The following is a 25,737-nucleotide window of genomic DNA, read 5'->3' as shown; positions in this document are numbered from 1 at the left end:
CCTATTTGATTTAATCCCAGCCAAAAGGAATCCTATTTGAATTGAAGGGGTTATATTTTTAGGAGTAATCGAATTTTGGGAAAGACATTTGGCTTTCTACTACTCTATCTTAATATAAAAAAAAAGATGAGGGAATCTTTCAAAGAAAGGAAGGAAGTAATCAATTTGAAAATAAGTAACTCTATACATGGATGTGTAGATCATGCAAAAAAGTAACTTTCAGACACAAACTGAAAGAAAGTCCTCCTGAAACAGCTACTTTCATATAAACATTGAATTACACGAATGAAAAAAAATTCTCTCGGAACAAATACTTCTATATGAACACTGAATTATACAGAAGATACTTTCCTCTACTCAGTTTGTATTTCGAACATTCGTTGTGGAATGAAATCGGATATCATTCACATGAGTCCTACTTTAAATGAATGGTTACAAATTGCACTTACATGGAACACTGTCATCCTCACTGGTATACATTGATGTTTCGCCGTAAGACACTTGCTTTAAGGCTCTTCAGTACCAAATTGGATAGCATTATAGAAAACACATACAATTCATTCATGAATTAGGATTTTCAATGTCACGGAATAAGCTTGATCTGCTTATGTCATCGATTACATCGTAATACCATTCATTCACCTATTTGATTTAATCCCAGCCAAGAGAAATCTTATTTGAATTGAAGGGGTTATATTTCAAGGAGTGATTAAATTTTGGGAAAAAAAGTTTTTGGCTTTCTACTACTCCATCTTGATACAAAAAAAGATGAGGGAATCTTCCAAAGAAAGGAAGGAAGTAATTAATTTGAAAATAAATAACTCTATACATGGATGTGTAGATCATGCAAATAAGTAACTTTCAGACACAAACTGAAAGAAAGTCCTCCTGAAACAGCTACTTTCATATAAACATTGAATTACACGAAAGAAAAAAAAATATTTCGAAACAAATACTTCTATATGAACACTGAGTTATACAGAAGATACTTTTCTCTACTCAGTGTGTATTTCAAACATTCGTTGTTGAATGAAATCAGATATCATTCACATGAGTTCTACTTTGAATGAATGGTAACAAATTGCACTTACATGGAACACTGTCATCCTCACTGGTATACATCGATGTTTCGCCGTAAGACACTTGCCCTAAGGCTCTTCAGTACCAAATTGGATAACATTATAGAAAATACACACAATTAATTCATGACTTACGAATTTCAATATCACGGAATAAGCTTGATCTGCTTATGTCATCGATGACATCGTAATGACATTCATTCACCTATTTGATTTAATCCCAGCCAAAAGGAATCTTATTTGAATTGAAGGGGTTATATTTTTAGGAGTGATTAAATTTTGGCATGGCAGCCATGATTGACAATTGATCTCTTTTCAAAATATGAAAACACCAGATATTGAAAATACATCAAATTTAATTTTTTTCAAGTCTACTATATATCATGCACTTCTGGTATACTATTTCCAATACCAATTGGAAAAGCACAGATAAGGAATTCCCGCCTGGACATAGGCGTCAGCATATTATTTTTCAGTGTTAGTCTTTCAGTTACTTATTCTTACAATCATAGCAATTGATCACCCCATGAAAAAGTTATCTCAACTGAATTTTTCCACCATGGGTAATTAACTTTGAAATTCAAGGTAGTTGATTTCCGAGTCGAAAACTCTAAAATACAATGAAAACACAAATAATCACACCGAATTCTTGTCAAACATATATTTACAAAATAATAGAGGCCAACAAAATTGCTATAAAAATCAAAATTCTTCTTCGCTATATTCGGATGAGGTGGAATCATGTTGGTTGAATAATGATCAGATTTATAGAACTTTGCACATAATATTTGTTCTCTTCTTTTATAACGTGGGCCACACAGTTTTTCCACACATCACTATTACCTACTTCATTCACCACTCGCCTTATATTGTCAAGCACTAGAGCATTCAAAATCGGTGACTGATTACATTTCCGCAAGATTTTTTTGATTGTGGCCCAAACCAATTAATTTTCGATCTATTGTTGACAAATTAATTTGCAGGTAGTGGTTCCACTAGTTAATTAACGAAAACTCAATTAAGATAATCAAGATTTAACAAACAAAATCCACATCGGACCAAAAAACTTTAGGTATATAAACAGCTAACCCTGTTCATGAGCAGATTCGAAATGGAAACTAAAGAAAAGTTAAAGTATTTTCCTAGGATTTGGCTAAGGTATGTGGATGATATTTTCGCGGTATTCGATACCAAAAAATCAAATATCGAGGACTTTGTTTCCTTTTTAAATAATAGATGTCCATCAATAAAATTCACGTATGAATTAAAAAATAAGGGACAACTACCATTTCTTGACGTTTTGGTAATGAGGAGCAAAGATGGAGGGTTAGAATACGATATATTTAGAAAAGAAACAAGCATGTACAGTTATATTCCTGACACTTCACATCACTGTGGACAGCACAAACGTGCTGGGTTGAATTTTTTAGTGCATCGTTTTTTGACTTTCCCTCTAACACATGATAGGTTCACAAAAGAAAAACGTACAATACAGAAAATAGCAGCCACTAACGGTTTCCCGAGGGGTATTGTAGATCACATAATTAGGAAAAAGAAGTTTAGGTTAAGAATGAACGAAATCTCGACTTTTAGAAAGGACAAAAACCAAGATAAATACATCTCAATTCCATACCACCAATATACGAAGAACTTTGGAAAGATTTTCAAGGAACTAGGTATGAAGGTGGTTTTTAAAACAAGTCATATACTGCAGAGCCTTTTGGGAAGTCTAAAAGACAAAGTCGAGAATTCGGAAAAGTCTGGAATTTACGAAATTGAATGTAAGGACTGCGAGGCAAAATATTATGGACAGACAAAAAGATCTATTAAAGTGAGATATAAGGAACACATAGCACACTTAAAATATGGAAGACCTGAAAAATCAGCAGTCGCCCATCATATTTTGCAACAAAACCATTCCATAGACTTCAGTTCTTTAAGATTAGTTAGACAAGTTAACAACAACAGGCAACTAGATACCTATGAAAGTGTAGAAATAAGTAAACATAATAATATTATGAATAACGATAATGGACCAATACCAAATAGCATACTATATAGCTTGTTGAAATAATATTGTTGGGTTTACTGATTACTACAAAAAGACACATTGTAAATATATTTGGATAGGCAATATTGTGAAACTAGTTTTATATAGCTGAAAATTGTTCTATATATAGCTGTAACATTTGAACATACATAAGGACATATTGTAAAATAATAGAAAGGCCAATTGTAAAATCAATTTAGGGTGGTACACTTGTATGGGTGGCATTACTGACATTACTGACTACCTGTATGACGTACCTGATAAGTATAAGTAGCTTTAGTTTTGAGTTGTTTTTAGTTTTATCTTCCTTTTGAATATTATCACTTGGTGATCGAAACACGTGTCGAGGAGAAAAAATAACGATTTGGTGTTGGGAAAAAACTCCAGTAATATTCATATCTCTGGTTTAAAACTTGCTGATTCTCATTTTAACTTGCCTGCTGAAATTGTAATTTTGCTTGGTGCAGATATTTTCTCTCTTGCTTTGAAAGCAGAAAGAGTGGTTGTAACTCGAACGAACCTTTAGCTATTAACACTGTGTTCGGTTGAGTCTTAATGGGTACGGTTCGAAGTACTACCGCTTCATCTCCTCGCAGCTCATTGCATTGCTCTTGTGAATTTCTTCTTGACTCTGCCTTCAAGCGCTTCTGGGAAATTGAAGAGATGCCTAGAACAGGGGTTCTCAACCTTTTAGTAACCACGTACCACTTGAAATTTTCAGATATTTTGACGTACCACCTTATTTTTATATATATTTTTATTTTTATAAATAATTATATATAATTTACATTTGGTCATGTTTAGGAAAATAAAAATGCATTTTACAACTGTATGTATGTACATAGAATTTACTTAGATACAAAATGAAATGTTTCGTATATTGAAAACAATCTTAAATTAGTTCATTGAACACAGTCATTTAAATTTAAACAGATCCTAATGAGCTACCTGTTGTTGTTTGTCCTTGACCAAATTTTCTATATCTGGGTCATTTGAACTCAACTTGATTCGTAAGTCCTCTTCAACACCAATGCGGTTTCTGTATTTATTTTTGATGTATAGCAGTTCTGAAAAACCTGATTCACATAAGTACGAGGTTACAAATGGAAGTAAAAAGATTATTGAACACTGACGGATATTCAGTTTTTGTCCCCATCCAAAAGTCTATTAAAGATTTTTCTTTAAACGCATCTTTCATTGAGCTGTCACTTGTAAGGTCGATGAAACACTCTTTTGAGTGACTAGGAAATTTCTCTGAAAATGGATTTCTAATCCACTCATATTTAGAAAAATCTTGATTAAAATATTTATCAAAACTCGTTTGAAGGGCTTCCATATGACTAGTGATATCACCAGTCACTTCTGGCTTCAGAGAAATATCATTTTCTTCCAAAAATTCAGCAAGAATAGGGAATGCAGAGAAATCCTTGTTCTGTGCTTGAGAGCGAAACAGAACCAACTTTTTCTTGAAGGATGATATTTTATCGTTGGTAGTGAACACTGTTGTACTCGGCCCTTGAAGTCCCATGTTCAAGATATCAAGCCTATCAAAAATATTAGCCAAATACGCCAATCGTGACAGCCATTCTCCATCATTGAACAAGTGTTTCATGTCATGATTTTGTTCACTTAAAAACCTAAAGACTTCTGACCTTAGTTCAAATAGACGAGTTAGGATCTTGCCTCGTGACAACCACCTAATCTCGGTATGTAGGAGGAGAGTTTGATATTTTGCACCCATATCTTCACACATTAAAGAGAAAAGCCGTGAATTAAGAGCCCTGTCCTTAATATAATTAATGACCTTCACGCTATCCGTTAAAACAGACTTAAGGTTGGCAGGCATACCCATGGAAGCCAAAGCTTCTCGGTGAATAACGCAGTGAGTACTTTGGCATTCTGGAGCAACTTTTTTTATTCTTGCTCCTAATCCACTCAAATGACCCGACATAGCTTTTGCTCCGTCCGTGCACAAACCAACACATTTAAACCACGATATTCCTGCTTTCATAATGTAATTATTTATGACATTAAATATGTCCTCAGCTTTAGTGTTTGTTTCAAGAGGTTTGCAAAATAAAAATTCTTCCTTTACTTCACTTTGATAATCAAAACGTATGAATACGAGAAGCTGCGCCATATTTTTTATGTCTGTGCTTTCGTCTACTTGCAGTGCAAAATAATTACATTCGCGCAGTTGAAGTAAATGCTGTTCTTGAATACTCGAAGACATCTCAACAATTCGCCTCTTTACTGTGTCATTGGACAGCGGAATTTTCTCGATTTCCTTTGCTGCCTTTTCGCCTAATACTGCCTCGACCATATCCTTAGCGACCGGAAGTAAAAGTGTTTCGCCAATTGTATGAGGCTTCCCTTCTTTAGCTATTCTATAACTGGCAAGGTACGATGCTTTGACCAGTTTTTTGTCTGTATTTACAAATTTTGCCATGCAACGATTTTCTCTGTTAGACAATTCAGATTTTCTTTGAAAAAAGTCAATAGGTTTGTCAACCAAATCGGGATGCTTACTAGTCTGGTGCCGCTTTAGTAAGGAAGGCTTCATGCTGTGATTTGAAAGTGTTTCTGAACATACAACACATTGTGGAATAGGATTATCGTTATTTTCTGTGCCAGGTTTTACTATAAAACCTAACTGTAAATACGCTGCATCGTACTTACGATTTGGCTGAGGTTTAATCTTCTTTTGACTGTCCTTTGAGGTAGAGGGGTTAGTCAAATATCGCTTCATTATGTCCATTAAAAACTAATGCTGAATTACTACTAAAACTAAACTTCACTTCATGGAACACAATCGAAAAACAGCTAACATTGGCATCAGAATGAAACTACTGGGTGAGAAAGTAACACAAGAGAACGTGACACCAGCTCATGCCACCGTCAAAACAAAACTGACGGGGTGGGAATGGTGGGATGGTCGTGATCGTGATCAGTGGCGGAGGGTGAGCAGTGGGAGAAGGAATTGAGTCACTCGGGTTGTTTGTGTAGCGCCAAGGTCAGCGTCAAACTGCCACTATTCTATGTAAAACACAGGTGGAGGAATTGTATTCTTAACGCAGAAATATTGCATCGTAACTGTAAATTTAATGTTATTCACATTCAACAGTCAACAGTTTTTATTGTGATTATTAATATATGACTGCGTACCACCCGAAATGTCCCCGCGTACCAGTGGTACGCGTACCACTGGTACGCGTACCACCTGTTGAGAAACCCTGGCCTAGAATATGTTAGGACAACCCGGAGGATGAACTTGCTGAAATTCTCTTCAGCGCTTTTGTCTCTAGAAATGCTGCATGGCGATTCATCGTTTCTCTACCTTTTCGTTCTTCGGAACCCTCATTTCTCAACTCTCGCGACGTATCTCTGAGGAGATTCATCTCTCTTGAACGTCGATTACGTCTCAATTCATCTTTATATGAACAATATTGTGATTAAACAACCAGCAATCGAATCTGGATCGTATTATATCCCACATCATTGTATTATTCGACCGGAAACTGTTAGTACTAAACTCCGTGTTGTATTTGTCGCTACGGAAAAACCTCTGAAGGAAAATCTCTCTGAATGATATGTTACTGACCGGTCCTAAACTTTAGAATGACCTTGTTACTATCTTGTTAAAGTTTCGTGTAAACGCGGTAGCGTTGATGGCTGATATTTGCCAAATGTATCGGCAAATTTTAGTCGCTGATGATCACAGGCATTATCAACGAATTCTTTGGCGTTTCTCTTGTGATGAACCTATTCAGGAATATGAACTGAATACTGTGACTTATGGTGTTTCTTCAGCACCATTACTCGCAATTCGAACGTTATTGAAGCTCACAGAAATTGAAGGCTCTAATTTTCCTATGGCAGTTGAAGCTTTGAGAACTTGTTCATATGTTGACGACATTGTAACAAGTTGTGTGACTCTCGAATCTGCTCAAGTTCTCAAATCACAACTAATTGTGCCACGTAAGCCACGTAAGTTCTCTCGCTTTTTTTTGTGTCCTGAACAAAATTCTATTGGGAACTTCCTCAAATCATACAATCCTATGTTATACTACAGTCTACTTATCTAATGAAGCTACAGTCAGTTCAGCACTAAAGTATTCATTACACTTTTTTGTGCACATAAATCCATACCTTTCTGGTTTTTGTCTCTGCCGTTGTGGTAATGTTTTTAATATGGCGTTGGTCGGTCGGTAGCCAAGCGGTTCGGCGTGGGTGCTTTGTTCACCCACTCGAATCGGCCGCCGTGTTGATCGATGGTTCAAGCCCTAGTCTGAACGATCGATCTTCACTTGATATCGTCCAACCTGTGTTAGAAATCACACGTTAAAAGGAAAGACCTCGTTAATCCTTAGCTCGCACAAGTTTCGACTTCTGAGGGTTGTCGTTCGTAGGGGTGCGACAGCTGGTTAACGGAAAACATATTTTTAAAAATACAGATTGCTTTTCTTTCTCATGTCATGGACTCGTCATCTGGTGTGTAGGTTTCATTCATGTCAATCGTCGAAATGAATGAATCCCCTCTGTCGTGGTCTGAGAGTTCTCCCACTGAAGATGCATGTGGACTATTATCTGCTGCTTTGTCATTTATCACTTCCATTTCAGATTTTCCTGATGATATGATTTTTCATTTATAATGACAACATCTCGACTGGTTTGTTGAAGGATTGTATAACCTATATTCTTTGATATCCTCAGGGTAACCAATCAGTATTCATTGTTCTGATTTCTTGTCCCATTTACATCTTTTCTCATTACAGTACTACCAAAATTCCTAAATGACTGAGGTTTGCCTCCTGTCCATAACTCAAACGGTGTACAGTTGTTCAATCCACTTTTTACAATTCTATTTTGTAAATAAACTGCAGTGTTGCACTTACCTAGTTTTGCATCGAATAAGAGCCTTCTTGCTTTCTTTATCAGGGTCCTATTCATGCGCTCTCAAGGCCCAATTTGCTCAGGAGTGTAGGGATTTGTTTTTTGATGAATCATACCCATTTGCTTCAAATAACTATCAACATCTCTGTTACAGCCTTTGCCTTTATCAGTTCTCAATATTTTTTTTATTTGACGTTGAATTCTCAATGATTCGTGCTTTATATTCTTGATAATATTTTAAAATATCATTTTTACCTTTTGAAAAATAAACATAAGTCATGCGGCTGGGATCATCAACAAAAATGAGAAAGTATCTGGATCGTCTTAAGGATACATTCTCCATTGGGCCACATATATCACTGTGCACTATTTCCCATAGCTTAATACTCCTGTTCCCTTTAATATCGAAGGGCAATGACTTTGTTTAGTTTATAAACTCCATTTACAAGTGATGCAGTGGCTACTAGAGTGTCCTGTTTATTGAATATCACGCATCCATCGCTTGTAAAATGCACCTTGTTGTCCTACCCTTTTAACGGGCTTACTGACAAAAGTTGGTAGATAACTTGGGCAAACATAACACGTTTTCAACAGTTATGTTAAAATCACACTCTTTAGTTGACTTTGTTATGTTTACATTTCCACAACACAGCACTGGGATTTTATTCTGGTTAGCAACCACGATTTCCTTGGTAAACCTAGAATAACATTCCTCAACCATCCAGTCTTTATTGCTTGTCAAAAGTGAACTTGCGCCAGAGTCGATATACCAGTCACTCTTGTCAAATATTCTATTTAAAAACACGGCACTGAATGCATTACTTGTTTTTGACGAGATATTTTCTGAATTCTTGTAAGATTTATCTTTTTTTTTGCAATGACTACGGTGGTGGCTATATTGTTTACAATTATAAGATATGACATTTAGTTTTCCTTTGACAGATGCTGACACTTGTGTATTCCCACCACCTCTCTTGGGCATAGATTGTACATTCCTTTTATTAGAATTCTGATTCTTGCGGAAACAAGCAAACGCATTGTTGACATCATTCTCTTCTAGTTCCATGTCCATCAATTTTCCTTTAATGGCGTCTGTTGTGATTATCATGTTAGAATGCTCGATTGCTATTATCATGGGCAAATATTTTTCAGATAAACCTTCTAACATGATAGATCCAATCCACTCATCATTTATTTCAAATCCCGTATTTTATGATTTCTGACTAGCTTCAACAATTTGTGTTACATATGACGTCATCGAATTGCAATTTTCTAATCGAATAGGTAATAAATTCCTCAGAAGACTTACTTTTCTTGTAATTCCCGAGTCAGCGAATAACATCCTCAATATATTCCACAATTCTTTTGATGTTGTGACGTTCTTTATGTGAAGATAAAGAGCCGGATCAATTGTTAGAATCAACTTAGCTTTTGTCATTGCATCTTCTGCATCTGTTGGAGCACCTCGGGCACCATCAGGTTCAGATTGGATGCATCTAAACATTCCCTCTAATATAAGGAAATTTTCTGCTGCAAAACACCATTCGCTGTAATTTTCACGTCCTTTCAATTTTGGTACACTAATGAGATAGTTCAAACTGGACGCCATTACTCATGCCACACGACACACGAAAAAAAAAAAAGAGACGCACAACTCAAATCACCTATTCCTGTTCTGCTACGAAATTATATATAGTCCTGATAATTGATAATTTGTACTGTCACGAGAAATAAGTAATTTGTATGAGCCTGGAATGGTCTGGGCCCATAACCTATAATAAAACAACGTTTCTGTGCAAGAACAAGAGAACAACTAAACTTTTATTATAGAAAATTCATAGACATTACTTTACACACTGGATACAAGATGTCGTTAGTAGCATGTAAATATCTTTATTTTGCAATTTATAATAATTATCATATACATGTTTTCGTAAGGTTTTATGAATTTCATTTCTTCTGTATATTGAATCTAGCCTATAGTTTGTTAAACCATGATGCAAATACTATTCTTTGTATTCATTATACTCTTTCTTTCTCAATTTATGTAGTTTCACTTAGGATCCCGATTCATAAAAGTAAAAGGGCCACTCAACCCTAAGTCATCTCATTTATTCTGATGATACAAATATCTCTCAAACGAAGTATGAGATAAAGCGGAGGGTTACATTTTCATGTCAAATAGTGTCATTTCATAAATAATAATTGACTTTGCAATTTGTAAATTGTTAGTTACACTGAAAATGTATTCGGAATTACCGAGGTTGAACTAGTTGCAAAGGTTGCTATTTGACATGCTCCTAGAATGTACCGTAAAAGTTATTATTTCAAATAAGTCGTACAAACATTATTTGGTTGTTGGATTGTATTGCCAGTTTCTATGATTTTCATTTTCGAAATATTTCCCTAATTATTTTTTATCGTCTTTAGAACTCTTCTGCTACGTATTTTAATGTTTTTATGCTTCCAACTGCTTGTAAATGATAATTTTATTTTATGCTCTTCAGCACTTTGTTCTTCGTGTTAACCTTCAAGTAAGTCTAACAGTTTATCAGTACTGTTCATCTCACTATCAGACTTAATGTATGTTATCACTCCTCCTGTATACTTTTTCAGTTGATCAACTGGCACTGTTGCTGTGTATTTCTTGTACTCTTTCATGCCCTTTTAAGTTTTCTTATATCGATCATTCTTCTTTACTTTAGATATTTCATAGGGCCCACCAAATTTAACATCTGTTTTTCTCGTGACTTCTTTCTGAGAAGTTCCGCTCCCTTTCCACAGTACCAGATCACCAAGCGAAAAATTCGGTGCTTGTTTTTTTTTGTCAAACAACTTTTTCATTTTCTTTGCTTGTCTGTTCATTTTTGTTTTGGCTATTACTCTGTCACGATCTTGATCTAAGTCCACATATCTTGCTTGGTCAAAACCAAACATAAGTTAATGAGGTGTGAATCCTGTGCTAGCATTAGCAGTATTGTTTGTGCCCCATATTCTATCCGGAAGCACAGAATACCACTCGCATTTTTCGACCTGGTCATTTGATCTAGGTGATGCAACACTGTTTAAAATATGTTTAAATTGGTATTTGATAGAGAAATCTTTGAAATTTTTACCACGATCAGATAAAATCTTTTGGGTATCGCAAACATGCTAAAAGGATCTTTCGTTTTAGTAGTTTTTGTTTGCCTGGCAAATAAAAATTTAGAAAAAGAGTCAACTATCATGAACATGTGACAGTATCCGCCAACACTCCTGAAATATGGACCCAAATAGTCAACATACCAGTTGTGCAGGGGCTTTGAGGGCTTATTGATAGGATATAAGAAACCGTGTTTCTTAACATATTGGTCTTTTTCGTACGAACATTCAATACACGAATACACATATTTTCTTATTAAACGAGTCTTACCCTTGAACTAAATTTTACTTTTCATTGAAGAGTCACATTTGCGGTATCCAATGTGACCAATTTCATCGTGATATTTTTGTAAAATGCTAAACCTTGCTAATTTAGGTACAATTAATTTATCCTTGTTGTGGGCGGTTTTCTTGTATTATATATTGTCTTTAATGATATATGTATTTTTCAATTCCCTATTGCATTTTTTTTTGTTTAAGTTTGCCAATATCCAGTCATCAAAAATAATAATTTTTGAAACAGTATACGAGGTTGCATTTCTGCTTAGGGGGTCTACGTGTTTCATTTTGTCTCCCGGTCTGTGCTTGATTTCAATGCGGGATACAAGATCACGTTTTGTAAAAGTAGAACATGAAGTAGCACAACCATTTACAATAACGAAATTATTAAGAATAAGTTCGTAAAAACAGTACACTGTCTTATCTTTAAAACTCATTCGACTGTAGTAGCTTACTGGTTTGATATGCCCCCCATGTTTTTGTAATAAAATGCCGGCTATTCCATCACTACTGGCGTCCGTATGCAACTCAATTTCGAAATCTGGATTATGGATACTAACTAAAGGTCTAGACGTGATACGTTTCTTGATTTCACTAAAAGTAAAGTCTTCTTCCGAAGTCCATTTCCATAGCACTGATTTTTTGAAGAGATTTGTTAGAGGGGCTACAATGAGTGAATGCTTTTTTATAAATTTTCGGAAACAAGAACTGAGACCCAAGAATTATCGTAATTCATGAAGATTCTTGAGAATAGGAAGATTTGAAATAGCTGTTATTTTGTACTGGTTTGAACGTATTCCATTACCATCTATTTCGTATCACAGGTAATTAATACTGGTTTCAAAGAAAAAGCATTTTTCTATGTTCAGTTTGACATTGGAATTTTTCAAAATTTTGAATACAGTTTCTAGTAAATGGAAACCTTCTCCGATTGTTTTTGAAGAAATGAGAATATTGTTTAAATATATAGGTAGTAATATTTTCGTGACGCAGTTCGGAAAACAAATCATTTAAAAATCTTTGAAATGTCGCCGGAGCGTTCACGAGCTCAAAGGACATTCGTAAAACTTCGGATTGTCCGGCCTGCGCTGCGTTACGAAAGGTGTTGGGTCATACCAAGACTAAAGAAATATTTCGCCATTTTCCTTTTTTTCTAAAACAGCGAGACTCGAATAGCTTGAATGAAATTTTCGTATGATCCCATTTTCTAAAATTTCTTTGATCTTACACTACGTATTATAGCTTTCTCTTTTTCAGAGTATCTGTACAGTCTATAGAAAATAGGTTCATATTTTTCTAAATTTATTTCGAATTCTATCAGATTAGTTACACCCATAATTTGTATATATCCTTAGCGAAACAGTCTCGAAACGCATTCATAGTATTATAAAACTGTGAGCGATATGGTTCCTTTGAAGCTTCTAGATTAACTATGACTTCACTCAAATTTGTAGGCCACATTTGTTTGATGCCATTGGACAAAAAATTGCTGATTTGCAAAAAATTCACTTCCACAGCCCTTGTCAAAATTCTTCCCTTATACCAAATAAGTACTTCAGGGCTTGTATATATAAGAGCATTGTCAGTTCCGAACAAAAAACAAGATGGAATCGAATAATGCTCGAAAAAATCATGCTTTTGACAATACTACCAAACATTTGTTTCTTTTTCGAGCCTATAGGTACTGAATAGGTACAGTGAGATTTAATCGTGACGTCCTCGTCTAAAATTTATGAAGAAGTGTTTCCATGACTCATTTTACCAATATATATTTTTTCGCCTTGAATTTGCATTATTATATCTTTATGATTAATAATAGGTTGGCCCATTATTACGTCAATTTCACCTGTTTGTCCTCAACGAAATGAATGTCAGATTCTATCGAGAAATTTGTATAATCTGTATAAAATCTGTTTTTCCGTTAATCAGCTGTCCCCCCCCATTCGAACGACAACTGTCAGAAGTTGAGAAACTTGTGCGATCTAAGGACTAACGATGTCTACCTTCTAACGTGTGATTCCTAACACGGTTGCAGAATCATCCTAGCTTCAACCAGATAAATTCTCTCGATGAATTTCACTAGTTCGGACTTCCATTGTCTACTATATAAAATGATTTGAAATCCCTGAAACAATTTAAAAAGAATAAGAATAAGAATAAGAACAAATTCTCTCGATAAAAATATCTGGTCGAGGTGGGTATCGAACCCACGGCCTTCCGATCGTAAGTCGTGCGCACTACCACCGCAGCCAATTCCTAAGACCAACATACCAGAGTTTGACAATTCCAAAAACTTGGATTGCATAAAATATGATTTTTTAACATCGTCCCAGTGATGAATTGCTGCGAGTTTTTCGATTTTGTTGAGCCAAGTTCTAGAACTCATGTCTACGACTTCAGGGTCAAAAGTGGGCACAATATCGCTCTTTCCACTGATACTATTCGATTTAAGTTGTTGCGCAGGATCATTGATTGTGAGCTGCATTTGACTTAAAACTTCACTCACTTATGCGGTAATTAGCTTCTCTATTCTGCGCTTCTTAGCCGCTTTTCTCCGACCAACCCGATCATCCTTTGATGAGCTTGAAGAATCTTCGGTGACTTCTTTTGTGCGTGATATAGTCGTCATACCTCTCTCGATGTAATCATTGTGGTGAAGGCGACGTCCCTTCGGAGATTCATTATCACTCCCAATATCACTATCACTTTCCATTGCAGTCACACAACACGTGAATTACGAAAATAAATAAAAAATCCCACTTCTGAAATGTAACAGCGGAAAATAAACTACGATGGTTACTGTTCAGAAGTATGCTTTATTCTGTCTTTAAATATATCTTCTAGTCACTCGTTTGATTACTCAGATTTACATAAGAAGCCAAACACAAAGAAACAAAACGTGTGTCTGACTCAACCCTAAAATGACTAATTACCTGGAGTAGGATGAAATATATAGGGTCTTCCGTTGTTCTAAATAGCAACAGCTTGAATTACAACAAAAATAGTGATAACAATAATAATAATAATAACAATATGCATACCCTGTCACTAATTAGGTAATTTCATTACATATAGTACAATTCCATAATAGTAGGCACTCAATTCTCAGAAATATTATTGCTTTGAAACGATCATTAAAACGATCATTTTTCCTCATCTGTTCAATATGATTTCCGTACGCCACAGATACGAGACAGATTAAGACAAAAACATCAGTAATTTCTGACGAAACGAATCATTTTCAAAACTTTTTGATGAAAAACCAATGGTGTGATATCACTCGCCGCAGAGCTTCAAAAAAATATGACTTTCCACGTCAAAAAACCCTAGGTACCAAATTTCGTGCAAATAACAATAACACTAGTACCGGTGGTTTCCAGGTAGTTCCTGATAACATTATTTGTTTTGATAGTATATCTATGTTTATTGAATATATAATTATATCGACGCAGTTAATCAACTTTGTATCACCTATCTATACCATTATAGTTAATTGCCTTTATGTCTTCCAAGAATCGGTTTAGATTAGCACTATAAATACTTGACGCTGCTACACCTCAAAAGTCATTATTCATCTTAGTTTTCAAACTAGTAAATGTACCAAACTGTAATGTAACGAAATAAATTCTTTTAAATAGTTTATTTTCCAAGCAAGTTATTTAATTGGCACTACTCGAGTAGAAATCAATCTACTTGATCAATCAATCAAGAGACATGTTGCCAGAATACTCAGGAGGCTCACAAAACCTCGCTCATTTTAAGAAACAAGTAGAAACTTATATTGAATTATTACAAAAATAAGGAGAAAATTACTTATTCAATAAATTACTCCTTGAACAAGGCAAATCTTAGTTAACCGGTGAAGCTAGAAGAATATCAACCGACTCTGATTGTAGTTAAATGGAGATTGAGATTAGAAGAATGTGATTATGAAGTGAAATACTGCAAAGGTGAAGGAAAGTTTGTGGCTGATGCACTCTCACGTATCGAAATCAATGTTAATGAAAAATTATGCTCTGATATTATAAACGAAAATGACGAAGATTAGTTATCATTATTTCTAAACGTGGATACAGATGAAGATCTTGAGTAAATATTATATAATTCCGACGAAATACTCGCAAATAGTCCTGAGATACCAGAAGGTGCATCTACCCAGTATACAGCGAAAGAAAATCCAATTTTCACGACACCCATCTCTTAAAAACTACTTAACTATTTCGCTTATAGAATAGAATTGAAAATAGGAGACCGGAACGAAATTTCATTGTCGAAACCATTTAATAAAATACATTATAAAATATTTGTTCGTATTGGTCAAGAAAGAGAAAATCTAAAGAATTCGCACAAAGAAATAATCAACCCTTCTAACGTATATGGAATTTACTTTCATAGTCCCGATTCAGAAAAAGTCTATATTGAAACTGTTCAAGATTTATTCAACGAAAGTGTGAAAATTCTAAAATATATTATAATATGTAAAGACATAGAAAAGAGTGGAGTACAATACCGAGTAATTGAAGACTATCATGAGTAATAATGAAACATTCAATCAATCAAAAACTAAATATTATTGGTCAGATATGAAAACAAAAATCAATAAAGTCATTTACGAATGTGAAATATGCCCAGAGAATAAATATTATTATGACAGGCATCTCTACAATACATCATTGCAAGGACCAATGCTTGCCACAAAACCATTCGAAGTAATCCACATGGATACATTCGGCTTCGAAGGATCAATATTTTTAATAATATAGACCTATTCTCAAAATACGCACAGGCATATCATATTAACGACGTTATAGGAAGAACAATCATTACTGAGTTCACATCACAATAACGCTACTAAAATAGTATGAGATGAAGGGAAGTAACTTAAAAATAAATTTTTCGAACATTACAATCTATTCAGAATCAAAATACATTATGTTACTAACTATAATCCAAACTCTGATTCGCCAATTGAAAGACTACATTCAACGCTTTTGGAGAGAATTAGAATTTTAAAAGGAAAGAACAAAAACGAGACCCCACAAAATTTAATGATCACCGCCTGTCTTCTATATAACCAATCTGTGCATTCAACCACGGAGTTTACACCTTATAGTTTACTTCACGGACCGTACGGCAACCTAAATGCTTAGAAATTTAGATTTTAGAAAAGAATTCACGAAAATTATAATGACAGAAGAAAACAAGGACTCTTACTATTCTATGAACAGCTTTATTATAAACAATTAGAAAAAGGAACAGCTATTTTGAATAAACGTAATGAAAAAATAGTCCACTCTTGAATGAACCTCAGTATTACTTCAGAAAACCTAGAACTAGGAAAACAGAGCCCGTTTTTGAAATAGTTAAAGTAACCAATATTGAACGAAACAAAGTAACTGGAGCTAGTGAAAAAACACAAACAACAGCAAATATACATGTAAGAAAAGTGAAAAAATTAGGAAAAATATTTTTTCACAGGACAATCCCCCCGGGAATCTCCCTGGCCCTCCAAGTAGAAAAAATGAAATCGAATGGATTTTTTTCAGAAGAATTAGGCCTAGCAAAAATTATCAATCAATCACCACCACAAGTTATATTTCTATTTTAATATTAGTCAAATATCTTTAAATTACGCTAGTTACGTGGTCATAGAGATATTCCAAGAATCCCTTATCTCGACATGCAGTTAGCATCCAGTTAACATTATATTAATTATTATTCTGTTTGTAGCTCTCGTAAGAGACAGTCGTCTCTAGTTTGTAAAATAAATTATTTTTAAAAAGTTATTTTCTCATTTCAATCATTTAATTCGTTAGTCACTAATACGTATTTATTGGAAATTTGAGTTAACAACTTCCGATTGCAGAATACATTATCACCCACACTTCATAAACCTTGTTTACAAATTGAAAACGAAATATTGAAAATGAAACCAAGAAGTAAAAGAGCCTTAATAAATGCTCTAGGTTCAATGAATAGATACATTGCCGGTAATTTGGATCAAACGGATTTACATGAACTAAACCAAAACGATCAAGAGGAAAGAGTTAAACAAGTCAACAAGTTTTCGTCATTTGCAAATCACTTAACTGACAGATATGCAACAGATCTGAATATGATCCAAGAAAACCTCAATCATTCTTTGGATATTATTTTCGAAACAAACGAAACATTAAGTATTGAATTGATGATGCAACAACACATTTTTAATGCCCAGAATCTTTTAAAAATCATAAAATCAATTCAGAGAACAATCTTTCTAGCCTTCGAAAAATAACTAATTTAGAAATATTCCAGAGTAATGAATTGAGGAAGATTACAAAACATTCAGGACATACCTATCAGCCAAATCAATTATTCGATATTGACAAAAATCACCAATTTAAAGTGGTAGAATTCTTGAAAATCAAATTAGTAATAATCAATAGAAACTACTTTCATTGAACTTTCATATATTTTTCCCCAGGAATTATTATAGTATTCGTTTCTATATTTCTAGGATGATATAGTCGTTCAACTCTGGGAGAAGAAGGGAAAAATTCGTGGTCATGTTCTGAAAAGTGGAAAAGGATTGGACCACTATGCTTTTCAAGAAATTCCGTATGCTGCACCGCCCACTGGTCAAAATAGGTTCAAGGTATGATATCAACCAAAACTATGTTGATGTTATTGTATTGGAGAACAATTTCCATATTTGTTCGAATTGTGGAAGATGAAAAAACCCGAAGAAGGTCGTTAAAAAGTTAGATTTCATCTACAAAAAATACTTTCGATCAGTCAAACAGTTGGTACAAATTAGTGTGCAAATAGAGTAAACAATATGAAAGTAGCATTGACTTCAAATTGAATTTGAAAATTATGTACAAGATAGATAACAAATAAAGAATCGAATTGTAAATAAAAATTCTCAAATATATAAATAGATGTATATGTAAAAAATTAAGCATATCATCGACCTCTCTAGTATGAATATGTACTCTACATGAAATGAAGTACAGAATAAAAGCAATTTCCTTTGAGGTACTCTCTGATTATCCTTTTGAACAAATTAAATATCAATTTAGTCACCTTATATGAAAGTTTGTTGAATAATTTAACGTCCAAAGAATTTCGTAATGACATTTCGAATCTTAATCGTTGTTGCCTGGGTTGTCCTGCATTTTTAGTTTTGGAGAATAGTATTTTGTTTCTATGTATTTCTAACAGTGATTAGAAAATCAACATGCAGGGCAAATCCATTATTTTCAATTTTCGGTAAAGTGGTTGACAGTTTGCATCGAATGGAGCTCTAGCTATAATTCTGATGGCTTTTTCTGTATGCGAAAAGTTCTGATCCAAATTGGATATTGGTGTGTTTTCTATAATGTTATCCAATTTGGTACTGAAGAGCCTTAGGGCAAGTGTCTTAAGGCGAAACATCGGTATATACCAGTGAGGATGGCAGTGTTCTATGTAAGTGCAATTTGTTACCATTCATTTAAAGTAGAACTCATGTGAATGATATCTGAATTTTATTCCACAACGAATGTTTGAAATACAAACTGAGTAGAGAAAAGTATCTTCTGTATAATTCAGTGTTCATATAGAAGTATTTGTTTCGAAAGAATTTTTTCTTTCGTATAATTCAATGTTTATATGAAAGTAGCTGTTTCAAGAGGACTTTCTTTCAGTTTGTGTCTGAAAGTTACTTCTTTGCATGATCTACACATCCATGTATAGAGTTACTTCCTTCCTTTCTTTGGAAGATTTCCTCATCCTTCTTTTTGTATCAAGTAGAAAGCCAAAAATTTTTTTCCCAAAAAGTTACTCTGCTTTTGAAGGACTTTTGTCTAATTTCTATCGTCTCAGAAAAAATGTTAATTTTTCCGAATATTTTCATTTGACAGTTCTGTATCTGTGGAGTAGGGAGGGTGAGTGTAAGCCCACGCACTTAGGCCACATGTGACCCATTGTACATCCTCCCGAGGAGTTGTCCTCCTAGATCGTCGTCCATCCTGTCCTTTCCAGGAAGGTGGACAGGTCGCTGGGAGACATCTCTTTTATATCGGCAGGTGTAGGCCAAGACTCGCCGAACACACACTCTCTTATTGACGATAACTCCGTGCACTCGCACAGGACATGCCTGACATTTGACAGTTATTTTTGCAATATGTTATGCCACAGAAGCTATGATTTTGATGCCATTACTGCTCTATTCAAGATGGAAATTATTCATTTTTAATTTTCAGTTGATGGAACAACGAGATTTCACTATTCGGTGAAATCAAACTTGAATGATTGTATTTCTTGATTATATGAATTTAAAAAAAAATATACTCACAAACATATCAATTTATGTTTGTGAGTATGTTGAAACTCATTGCTTACTCTGTTATTTAGGAGCCTAAAGAACCTGATGATTGGAAAGGAATATTGAACACCACTGTAAACAAAAGAGTTTGTATGCAGGCGTTATCTTACCTTAACGTTCCCGATTCTATGAAAATGTCTGAAGATTGCCTTTTTTTAAACGTATATACTCCGATGGTGAGTACATTTGTCATTATATTCCATTTGAAGAAATTTGTTTCTGTTCTTAAAAATGTCTGATTAACTACCTGTTACAAATAAAGTATGAATATTTTTACAGGAAAAATGAGAAGTTCAATTGACGATTCTCTAAGATAATGTTTCGAGACCAATTATTTCGAAACGTATTATACTACTCTATTTGCCCTATACATCGTTGGGAGTCATACAGAAATTTGCTGTATAGTAAATACTTGTAATGAGATCTCTAAATTAATAAGTGAATATAATTTTGAACAGCAACGTTTCTGTACGCATTTTTCGATTTTTCAAAGGTATGATGAGTACCTACATATACAAAGTTCTTGAAAAGTTGTAGAGTGCTGGCAATACGATTTAGGGATATGTTAGAAAAAAAAATACTTTCGCAAAATACACATTGCCCATACAGATCAGAGTTTGGGAAAGAAGACGACACAAATCATAGTACATAGTACCAAGTCTAATAATTTTTGGTACATTTTAACAAAACATTGGTTAAATGCAGTGTATTCCAGTCAAGAAGAGCCACTCTGAATGGGTCATTTGATACTGGGACTGTGAAAAAATCGCGAAACTCTGAAAATCAGCTCTTTTCAGTTCCTTATCATCCACTACCCTCCCACAAAAAATATTATGTCATGAATTTCAAATGAAAATAATAGTCGAGTGATAACTCATTTGGAAGATCTCTCAATTCTGTATTCAATATGGTCCTTAATTTCAAGACGTGGTTAATGCTGAAGTAGTTTATGTTTATGCCAACTATCAGCTCAGTTTCATTATTAAAATTTTTTATTTTTGCACTATCTGAATTTGATTTATTATATATGGACACAATAATTCTGCAAGTGCTCAACAAGAATTATCAGCACATAAATATAAGACATAAATATGTATTGAAATTGTTACATGAACACAAAAAGGATTTCGAACTTCTATTTATTTATTGGCGAGCGAGCGCGTTCGACAGCTGGTCGTGCTATGATAATCTAGACTAGGCTAGAAGTAATAAAGCTTCAAATTCTGTTTGTGACTTACATATATATATATATATATATATATATATATATATATATATATATATATATATATATATATATATATATATATATATATATATATACAGTGTCACCATTAAAGTGCGCACCATATGGGAAACTTTTTTTTCGAAAAGTTTCAATGAAGTTTAACTTCGGCACTTGTTTGTGCTTTAAATTTAACTTAAAATGATGCGGCCAACTGCGACCCACTGACGTTCAGTGTTTGTCAAATTCAACTTTTTTTTTTATTGAAAAAGTGCATTTCTAGATAGAATTTTACTTGAAAAAGTTGTGTCTACGGCAATTTTATATCCATATGCCAAATTTTATGCAACTAGGATAAAGTTAACGTTTTGCTCATTTTTGACAGATATCCCCTTTATTTTAAAAAACAAGTTCAGTTAATTGTCATCAATTCATGTATACATAACAAACTCATCATGGAGTTTAACTTTTATGATAAATTTTCACTTATACTGACATTTTTAGAGAGAAATTAAAAATGTGCTATAAAAATTTTAACATGACTGGTGTAAAGTTTCAATCACTTGGCTATTTTCTTAAATAAATGTCAGTACCTTCAATTTTGAAAAAGCAGACACAACTCAAGAACTGCAATGAGTATTAATAAAATCACTAGAGTTGAAATTACATTAAAATTTCAATATTCAGTATTTACAGATTATTTATAAACACTAACTAGGGCGGTAAGGATGCTTAATCACGTTGAATAAAATTTTCAAGTAGGTCTTGACAAACAAAATGCATGCTATGGTAGTGTCAAGTTGTTGATTTACTTGTCAAATTTTCAACTGTTATTGTTGCAATAATGTTGTCACTTCAGGAAAGAATAGAAATAGTTTTAATATGTGGTGAGAATACACCATACCAGCATGTAGCTAACATTTTCAATGAACGGTATCTAGGAAAAAATGTTCAACATACTAGTGTGTCAAGGATAATGTCGAAATTCAGAGAAACAGGATCCGTAGCAAATCAATTTAAGAAAAAGCACACTCCAACTAAATATGATGAGGAGGCCCAACTCAACATTTGTTTAAAAGTTATTGAACACGGGCAAACGAGCATAACCGATATTATAAAAAATACCGATTACAAGAGAGAAAGTGTTAGAAAATTTTTATTAAAGAATAAATTTTGGCCTTACGAGCCAAAATTTATTAACACATTAAAAGAACGAGATTTTGATGTCCATTTGGGGTTTTCATTCTGGTTTCAAGGAGAGAGAGAAGAAATTGTAAAGTTTCCGTATGAAATTTTATGGACAGATGAGGCAACGTTCTCTTCAAATGGAACGGTAAGTTCTCAAAATTGCCGATGGTGGGCCCAAGAAAATCCCAATTTCACAGTTGAATGTGGTGATCAGTTTTCCCAAATGTCCATGTGGTTTCTCTTGTTTACTTGTTTAATGAGTTTTATGTTCTCTGGTGAGGGGAAATTATGTTTGTTTTGTATGGCGTGTGTTGCTAGGTTTGATTCATATACCATTGGATTTATGTATGCCTATTTGTGCGCATTGTACCTTTGGATCAGTTTTTTCATGGTTTGGCCGATATAGAATTCGTTGCAGTCCGAGCATTGTATACTGTAGATATATCCAGTTATGGTCTTTGCTTTTTCATAGTTGTTTATTTTTTGTGTTATCTTCGTGTTTGGCTTGTATGTGATGTTGATGTTCAGTGGTTTGAAGACGTTTGTTAGTTTTTTGGTTTGGTGTCCTACGTACGTCAATGCTGTCCATCGTTGTGTTGTTTTGTCTGTTGAGGTGGCTTGATCCTTGTTCTGTATTTTTTGTTTGATTCTGTTTTCTAGTTTATCTATTGTCTTTTGGGTGTATCCGTTTTCGTTCGCTATTTGGTATATGACTTTCCGTTCTTTGTTTCGGGCTTCATTGCTGAGTGGTATCCTTAACATTCTATATATGAATGCGTTATAGGCAGCCATTTTGTGTGCTGGTGGATGGTTTGAACTTGCGGGTATGGAGCTTGTTTGTGTGGGTTTCCTGTGTATTGCCATTTGAAATTGTGTTTTGTTGTGGTTATATCCTATGGTTATGTCCAGGTAGTTAAGTTTCGGGTTGTGTTCTTCCTCAATGCTGAAATATAGTTTTTGATTTATTTCGTTAATTTCTTTTTTTATTTGATCTATTGTTATTCCATTGTTTTGTGATATGTACAGTCCATCGTCAACGTATCTGAATCATTCTCCTTTTTCATTATGTGTTTTTATTATTGTCAAGATTTTCTCATCTATAGTTTGCAGGTATATTTCGGATATAATGCTAGATAGTGGGGATCCCATCGCTAGTCCATCTGTTTGTTTATAAATTTTCCCTTCAAATTCGAAATAATTTTGGTTAAGTATTGTATTTAGACTGTGTTCCATTCGGTTGATATAGGTTTTGTATATATTTTGGTGTTTTAGTTTCTCAGATATGATGTTTATACTTTCGTTGATTGGTATGTTGGAGTACATGTACATGAGATTTTGTCTGTGAGTTCCATTGAATTATTGATGCTGTGGTCGTTGTTCTTGTTGATTTTGTTTATCAGTTCGTCGGCTATGATTTTTGAAATTTTGTATGAAGGTGCTTTGGTGAAATTGATAACCGGTCTTATAGGTTTATTTTCCTTATGTATCTTCATCTGTGCGTTGAATTTTGGTGTTTTTGAGTTGTCGACTGTGTATCTGTTCAATGTTTTGTTGTTAAAGATCTGTTTGTTGGATTTTATTGGGCTATTAATTTGTCTTTCATATTTTGTGGTTGGATCGTGATTCATCGTGCTAAAATCGTTTTCCGTTATATAATTGTTCACTTTCATACTTGATTCCTGTTTTTCAAAAATAACTGTGGCGTCACTTTTGTCGGCTTTAACTGCTGTGAGGTTGTTGGAGATCAATTTCTTTTTTATTGATTTGATGGCTTTCGTGATTGCTGGTTTCTCCGGAGTCTTTTCTGGTTTTTTGATTATTTGTTTCAGCGTGTTGATTGTTTCTTATCTGATTTCGTCTACTTTTGATGCTTCTACTTGGTTCAAAGCCATCTCTGTTTCAACAATTAGGTTCTCAATGGTTTGTGGCGTGATTTTCTGGTATGAACTGAGTTTTCAAGTGTTTGTATTTCTATATCGTTGAAGTGTACGTTTGTTAAGTTGATGACTCTCGGATGGCATGTGTGGTGTTTTCTCATCGTTGTTCTGTCCTTATCTTGTTTCTGTATCAATGTGTTCAGTTTTTTGTTCAGTTTTTGATATGTGTTCTCCTTGAGTTGGTGGTTTTTCCTAGATATATCTGCGTATTTTTCATTCCACTTTTGAGCCGTTAGTACTTTTGCTAGGTGTAGATGTGTTTCGTATAATTTTTTGGTGAGGATATTCTTCTTCTTGTATTTCGTTGTGGATCCATGTAGTTTGGGATTTTTCTATTGCTTTCTTTGCGCTGGTTTTATTGTTCTTTATCTGTATTTTGGTGTAGTTTGGTTTGACGTTGGATTCGAGGCATTTCTTGTTGAAGTATATTTTGGCGTCTGTCTTGATGATCTGGTATATATATATATATATATATATATATATATATATATATATATATATATATATATATATATATATATATATATATATATATATATATAAAGCTGGGTTCATTTGGCTGAGTGTGAATAGGGGTGAGCCACAATAAACCCTTGCGGGTTGCGGTATAGGGTTGAACTACTCACTTTGGACCTAACCTAACCTAACCCCTATCGCACCCCCAGACCATGTCTTCCATTGTTTTCAAATGGATCATCCTGTATTGTTTCATATTATGAGATGTTCCATGATGAGCAGATTTCAATAAAGTACAAAACATATTAGAAATCACACGTTAAAAGGTAAGACCTCGTTAGTCCTTAGCTCGCACAAGTTTCTCAACTTCTGAGAGTTGTCGTTCGTATGGGGGCGACAGCTGATTAACGAAAAAACAGATTTTAAACAGATTAAACAGAACAGATATGGTCTGAAGCTTATGGTTCGGGAGCCTAAAGTTATTTGAGTTGAAAAGAAGTCACCCTGAATCACTTTTGGAACAATAATTTTCAGGAAAAATGAAAAAACACCTCAACAATAGTATACATGGGGACACATTTTGACATATCAATATTTGATCTAACTTTTCCTATCGTACCCCCAGATTTCAACAAATTAGAATACATTATGGTATTTAGCTCATAGGTTGAAAGCTAAAACTTATTTGAGTTTAGAACGAACCACCCGGAATGAACTTCTGTATAATCTGTTACCTAGATTTTATAGGTTTTATAGTTAAGTTTGAATTCGATATTCTCTTCATTTTGTATTTGTCTCATTCTATAATAACGATTACCTACCAGGTGAGGTTACAATTGATGTTTCGGTTTTTGTGAATTCTTGAGAAACAATGGTTTATACGCTTCAAGAATGGATTGAAATATTGAGTTTGTACTACTGGTACAGAATGGAAATAGTGCTAGAGCTGCTGCCCGTACGTTCAATGTTAGTTAATCATCGAGTACGACACAAATACGTTTCGGAATTATTTAACAAATTTATGTAAACTGGATCCGTTAACAATAAAAATCATAACCGCTCAGGAGTTGTCAACGATGAAGCTATTTGTACTGCAGTTTTAGGGTTCGTTGGACTAATGGAAAATTCGCAATCTCTTA

The 25,737-nt window shown here is 34.1% G+C and overlaps 1 protein-coding gene across 2 annotated transcripts in view; it reads left to right on the top strand.

The window, feature by feature from the left end:
- LOC111515952 (juvenile hormone esterase) overlaps positions 1 to 25,737 on the top strand; it is a 92,210-nt gene that overhangs the window by 16,131 nt on the left and 50,342 nt on the right. For both annotated transcript variants that reach the window (XM_074175334.1, XM_074175333.1), the window contains exons 3-4: positions 17,942 to 18,079; positions 19,822 to 19,968. In XM_074175334.1, coding sequence (XP_074031435.1) covers positions 17,942 to 18,079; positions 19,822 to 19,968 — 285 coding nt within the window. The remainder of the gene's footprint in view (positions 1 to 17,941; positions 18,080 to 19,821; positions 19,969 to 25,737) is intronic.

The sequence above is a fragment of the Leptinotarsa decemlineata genome, unplaced genomic scaffold, assembly GCF_025532065.1.
Source record: "Leptinotarsa decemlineata unplaced genomic scaffold, Ldec_3_MD MMD2_tig00001019_RagTag_RagTag, whole genome shotgun sequence".
Taxonomy (NCBI): Eukaryota; Metazoa; Arthropoda; class Insecta; order Coleoptera; family Chrysomelidae; genus Leptinotarsa; species Leptinotarsa decemlineata.
The sequence above is the reverse complement of the archived record's forward strand: the minus strand, read 5'-3'. Positions and strand labels throughout refer to the sequence as shown.